The following is a 6,078-nucleotide window of genomic DNA, read 5'->3' as shown; positions in this document are numbered from 1 at the left end:
AAAAATATAAATAAATAAATAAATAAATAAATAAATAAATAAATAAATAATGATGGCCTTCCAGAGGCTGCAGAGCTAGCTCAGTCATTCAAAGCACTGGCTGCTCTTCCAAAGACCCAGGTTTGATTCTCAGCACCTACATAACAGCTCAAACCATCTTTTAACCCCAGTCCCAAAGGATCCAATGCTCCATTCCAACCTGCTTGGGCATGTGGTTCACAGACGCACACTCTAGCACACCCATACAAATAAAAATAAATTTTAAAGAATTTAAAAATTCTTTTTGGCTGGGCAGTGATGGTGCACACCTTTAATCCCAGCGCTAGGGAAGCAGCAGCAGGATGTTTTTTGTGAATTTGAGACCAGGCTGGTCTACAAAGTAAGTTCCAGAACAGTCAGAGCTGTTACACAGGGAAACCCTGTCTTGAAAAGAAAAACCAATAAAATAAAATAAAACAAACTTCCAGATGTATATAAAGTACACATGTATACATGAAAGACACAAGCCCGTTTCCTGAAGTCTCTGCTCTATCCCCGGTATGTCTTACTACACATCTACAAAGGTTCTAACATCTGAAACACCCAACATCGGGGCACACCCAGCAATAAGCACACCGATGCTCAACCTGCATCTCCTCATTTGAACCTTGTTCTGCTCAAACCCCTTAGCCTCCACTCTATGCACACCTCAGGGCCTTGTTCACCTTGCCCTCTGGGGGGGAGACTTTGTCTTACTTCACCTCCAAGGCCCCCCTTTCCTATCCCTTCCTTTCCTTCCCGTTACAACAGCACTCCTGTTGGGTTTGTAGGCACAGAAACAGCAGGGAAATGGGACTAGACCCCAAACTCAAATCCGGGGACGACTCTTCCTAATCCAGTGGTGAGAGGAGAGAGAAGGCTTTAATGGGCATGTCATGGGGGAGTGGGGAGCACAAATAGACAGACAGACCAGCTAGCAAGGAGAGGCCAGTACCTACCTCCACAGTCTTGTACAGAAAGGAGTACACCAGAGAGGCATTGGCGTTCTTCAGCGTGGTGGCCACCACTGGTACAGTAAGGTTAAGGAAAAAGAGCCATTTTCGAGGGAGGGGTGCTACATGTCTCCTGAAGTCCCCACCCCATTTCTCCTACCCCTTACCCCATGCACTGTGTACACTGGTCTCAGTACATCGCCCACCCTCTAGATCAAGTTCTTGGCACTCCTGCCCAGCATGGGGTGGATGCAGTAGAGGTTGCTGTGTTTGATCCACAAGAAGTGTACTCGGCCATGGCTCAGCAGCGGGGCCAGCACACCCTCCTCCTCACGCTGCATAAGCAGTGGCATGAAATGGTCAATCTCCGTCATGGGCACGTCACCTTTGTAGTTTCGGCTAATCAGGGGCTAAGGATAGGAAGAAAGGACTCAGCGATCACCAGTACCCAGACCCAGGGTTCAGGGGCCTTAGGATGGCATATTCTCTTTTCTCTAACCCTCCTTCTTCCCCATATACACCTGGCCTCTATTTTGTTTTATGGAGGGGATGGTGAGATAGTAGCTCACATAGCCCCAGGCCAGCCTTGTAACAGAGGATGACTGTGAAGTCCTGGTGCCCTGCTTCCACCTAGCTAGAGCTATGAAGACAAACCCTCTACCAGCCGGGCGGTGGTGGCGCACGCCTTTAATCCCAGCACTCGGGAGGCAGAGGCAGGCGGATCTCTGTGAGTTTGAGGCCAGCCTGGTCTACAAGAGCTAGTTCCAGGACAGGCTCAAAAGCTACAGAGAAACCCTGTCTTGAAAACAAACAAACAACAACAACAACAAAATAAACTCTACCGAGTAAACTACATCTTTAGCCTATCTTTCTTTTTCTTTTCTTATTTATTAGACAGTTTTTCTATGGAGACCCAGCTGGTCTCAAACTCTCAATCCTTCCTGCCTTGGTTTCTTGAATGCTGAGATTACAGGTGTTTGCAGCCACACCATGCTCAGTGTCTAATTCCCACAGACTTGTTACCTAAGTGGCGTAGGTAAGGCTCCACTTCTGTATGCCTCAGTTTCCGTGCCTGTTAAGTGGGTACGTAAGACCCACAGTTAAAAGTATCCTGGGTCCATATGAAGCTCAACAACTTTCTACTAATGAGCGCTGTGCTGGGAGGGTGGGAGGTGGTAGCAGGAGGAACATCGGTGCAAGGCCATCCTTGGCCGTACAGAAGCTCAAAGCCAGCCTGGGATACATGAGATTCTGCCTCAGAACAGAAAATAAAGAATGAGGGCTTGAGTAGAGCTCGGCAGTAGAGGACTGGCCTACCACGCATGATGTCCTGGCGTTCATCCTCAGCACTGCAAAAGTCAATCCAGCATCAGTCAGGGAGGCTGGATGAGAGTCTGAGACAGGAGGATGGCTAAGCCTGAGGGTCGTCCCCGGCACCCACATGGTAGGAGGACAAGTGAGAAGAGCGCGCCGGGTAGTGGTGGCGCATATCTTTAATCTCAGCACTAGGAAGGCAGAGGCAGGAGGATCTCTGAGCTCGAGGTCTGCCTGGTCAACAGAGAGAGTTCCCAGACAGCCAGGGCTACCCAGAGAAACCCTGTCTTGAAAACCAAACAATAATAAGAACAAGTAAGAGGAGGATTACAACGTGGCCTAGAGGTGCTGTGTGGTTAGCTCGGGTTCCATCCCACCACTGCGGAAGAGGAGGAACCTTTGCTAAGGGGTCCAGTGCCTGCCTCAGTCTTTTTTATATATAATGTATTTTTTCCATTTCATTTTACATCCCAACCACAGTTCCTTCTCGACGCCTCCCCAGTCTTGAGGCAGGTGTCACTGCCTCCATTTTCTAGACTGAGAAAGCAGGGGCTTTAAACCATGGCCACAAAAAATAGACAAGCTGACCTGAACCCTTCTTCATGAACTGTTCTTTTTCAAGAGTATTTTATTTCTTTGTTTTGTCTTGCTCTTGTAGCCCAGACTGGCCTTGAACTCCTGAGCTCAGGTCATCCTCCTGCCTCAGCTTCCAGAGTAGCGAGGTTTACAGGGACACAGTACTTGATATGGTTCCTTCCACTGTCCTTATTGTTTGCTTGTTTGTTTTTGTTTTTCAAGACAAGTTTCTCTGGGGAGCCCTTGCTGTCCTGGAACTAGCTTTGTAGACCAGGCTGACCTCGAACTCACAGAGATCCGCCTGCCTCCCGAGGCCTGTACCACCAACGCCCGGCTCCACTGCTGTTCTTGTTTTTTCACATGCACTGTTTTTTGTGTGTGCACGATGTTTGTGCAGCACTGTGGGTCCATGGCTAGTGTGTATGTGGTCAGAGGACAACTTTATGGGTTGTCTCCTTTTCCCTTACTTGGGTTCGAGGCTGAAACTCAGGTCACCAAGTGGCTGTTTGATTTTGAGGCAGTGTGTCATGTAGCCTCAAATTCTCTTGGTCTCCTGAGCCTTCTGCCTCCACCCCCAAGTGCTAGAATTACAGGTGTTTATACAGTGCTCTGGGATCAAATCTAGCCAGCTCACAACTGAGGCACATGCCCGGCCCTGTCCATTTTATTACTTTATATTTTATCCTTTTATTACAGGGCTCTTTTTTCATTTACTGCTATGATGGCCACTGGAGAAGGGACTGGCAGCTTGCAAGGAGAAAGTGAAGGCCTTCCTCTCCAGATAGTTACACTGTGCGAGTTTATTGAGCTCTATGGTTTGCAGAAGGGCTGTGTTCACTGGTTCAGGGCGCTCATATGGTAAGGATCTTTCTTTCTTTTTTTTTTTGGTTTTTTTTTTTTTTCGAGACAGGGTTTCTCTGTGGTTTTGGAGCCTGTCCTGGAACTAGCTCTTGTAGACCAGGCTGGTCTCGAACTCACAGAGATCCGCCTGCCTCTGCCTCCCAAGTGCTGGGATTAAAGGCGTGTGCCACCACCGCCCGGCTGGTAAGGATCTTTCTTATTCCCATTTTACCCTTTTTACATATAGGGAAACGCTAAGGCAAGAAGTAAAGCCCCTTGCCGCAGACGCTGGCTGGAGGGGGCGGGTCCCCGGCTCCGGGACCTGCGCCAGCGGCCTCTCCCGGGGTCTCTCGATCCCTTGCCCCCTACCTCACCTTGCCCTTGACGTCCAGAATGAAGACTGCCGAGGCGGACATGGTGGCAGCCGGTGAAGCTGAGAGGCGGGAGCGAGAGGGAGAGGCAGCGCGCAGCTTCCTTCTTCCTGCGGAAGCGCCCTCACCCAGGTGAGCCGCCAGGTGAGCGCGTCTTAAAGGGGAGGCCGTCAGGTGAGCGCGTCTTAAAGGGGAGGCGGCCAGGTGAATGGCGTGGTCGGCAGCAACGCTGATACTGCTTCTGGGGCTGGGAAAGGCAGAACTTGAGGTGTGACAGCTGCCCTGTCTGATTTTCTTTTCTTTTCTTTTCTTTTTTTTTTCTTCTGATTTTCTTTTAGTGATCAAGAATGCCTGGGTGGGGGACTGGAGAGACGGCTCAACGGTTAAGTCATTGACTGCTCTTCCAGAGGACCTGGGTTCAATTCCCAGCACCCACAGGGCAGCTCACAACTGCCTGAAAATGCTGTTCCACGAGATCTGACACCTTCACACCAATGCACATAAAATAAAGTTAAATAAATCATTAAAAATATTTTTAAAAACACCCGGGTGGATGGTGAGACCCCCAGGACACGTGTCCATTGATCTGGCTACCATCCATTTATCATCCCTTCCGGCACACCTCCATCCACATCAGCATCCATCAACCCAGCCATACATACAAGCTTCTGTCCATCCACTAGGGTGTTAATCTGCTCATGTATCTATGGACCTTGCTCTCTCACCCACAAATGCCAGTCTCTAACGGACTTAGCCCCACTCACGGAGGCACGAACAGTTTCTGTCGGTGTCCCCGTGTCACCACCAGACAGATGTTCAGTAATGTCAGTCCTTCTCACTCTCTCGCACTATACTTTTTTAATAATTTATTTATTTGCATTTTATGTGCCCGTATGTCTGTGTGAGGGCGTCAGGTCCCCTGGAACTGGAGTTACAGACAGTTGTGAGCTGCCATGGTGGTTGCTGGGAATTGACACGGGTCCTGTGAAAGAGCAGCCGGTGCTCTTAACTGCTGAACAATCTCTCCAGCCCCATACTCTACACATTTTACAACTTTGTTTTGTTTGTTTGTTTTCCCCCAGAAACAGGGTTTCCCTGTGTAACCCTGGCTGTCCTGGAACTCTGTAGACTGGACTGGCGCTAAATCCACTCCTGTCTGCCTTCCCAGTGCTGGGAGTCACCACTCCTGACCAGTTTTTTGTAATATTTCTAATTCTAGAAGGAAGGTTGAGATTACCGAGGATGACCTAGTAATTATGCCGTTCAGACCTGCCTCCGTTTTACAAGTCTTGAGATTAAGGTCACGAGCTACCACGCCTGACTTTGTTTTTTTTGTTTTCTAACTTCATTTATTTATTTAATAGCCCAGGCTGGCCTTAAACGCAAGATCATCCTGTCTCTACCTTCCAAATGCTGGACTATGGTTTCGCGGAGTGGGGAGAAAGGGAACCAACCTCAAAACCTTCCCGGAGTCAGCGGCGTGATGCTCTACCAGGGAAGAAACGTTTCCTGAACGGCCGTCAGGGGGCGACACAGCCCGCTTGAGCCTCGTTGCCGCAGCCACCCCTCTTCTTCCCTCCCGGGAGTCCGGAGGACTCAGAGCAGCCGCGGGAATTGTCCTAAGGCAGAGGCAGGGAGCCTGTTGGTAGAGTTACTCAGCCAGCACTGAGGAATCCCAGTACAGAGAGTCAGAAGGCCATATAGCCAGGTTGCTAAGTCACAATTCTGTTGTTCTAGTTGTTTTTACCGTCCTATCGGACGGAAGTCCCACCTTGGCGTGAACCAGGCAAGTGCTGTACACTCTCAGCCCTTAAAATGTTTTTGATGGGTGCTGGGCGGTGGTAGTGCACGTCCTAAATCCCAGCACTTGGGAGGCAGAGACAGGAGGATCTCTGTGAGTTCGAGGTCAGCCTGGTCTACAAGAGCTAGTTCCAAAAGTTACAGTTTCCAAAGTTAAAGAGAAATTCTGTCTTTTTTTTTTTTTTTTTTTTTTTTTTTTGGTTTTT

General features: G+C 49.2%; 1 protein-coding gene across 2 annotated transcripts in view; it reads right to left on the bottom strand.

Annotated features, from left to right (window-relative positions):
- The window catches only part of Ap1m2 (adaptor related protein complex 1 subunit mu 2), a 16,033-nt gene extending 11,801 nt beyond the window's left edge, over nucleotides 1–4,232 (bottom strand). For both annotated transcript variants that reach the window (XM_050125552.1, XM_050125553.1), the window contains exons 1-3: nucleotides 4,076–4,232; nucleotides 1,225–1,381; nucleotides 978–1,045 (exon numbers count right to left, since the gene is read on the bottom strand). In XM_050125552.1, the coding sequence (XP_049981509.1) occupies nucleotides 978–1,045; nucleotides 1,225–1,381; nucleotides 4,076–4,117 (267 nt within the window). In that variant the 5' untranslated portion in view covers nucleotides 4,118–4,232. The remainder of the gene's footprint in view (nucleotides 1–977; nucleotides 1,046–1,224; nucleotides 1,382–4,075) is intronic.
- Between the last annotated feature and the right edge of the window lie 1,846 nt (nucleotides 4,233–6,078).

Source organism: Alexandromys fortis, unplaced genomic scaffold, assembly GCF_014885135.2.
Source record: "Alexandromys fortis isolate MF-2015 unplaced genomic scaffold, M_Fortis_MF-2015_v1.1 scaffold_242, whole genome shotgun sequence".
Lineage (NCBI taxonomy): Eukaryota > Metazoa > Chordata > Mammalia > Rodentia > Cricetidae > Alexandromys > Alexandromys fortis.
This window is presented reverse-complemented; position numbering and strand designations above follow the sequence as displayed.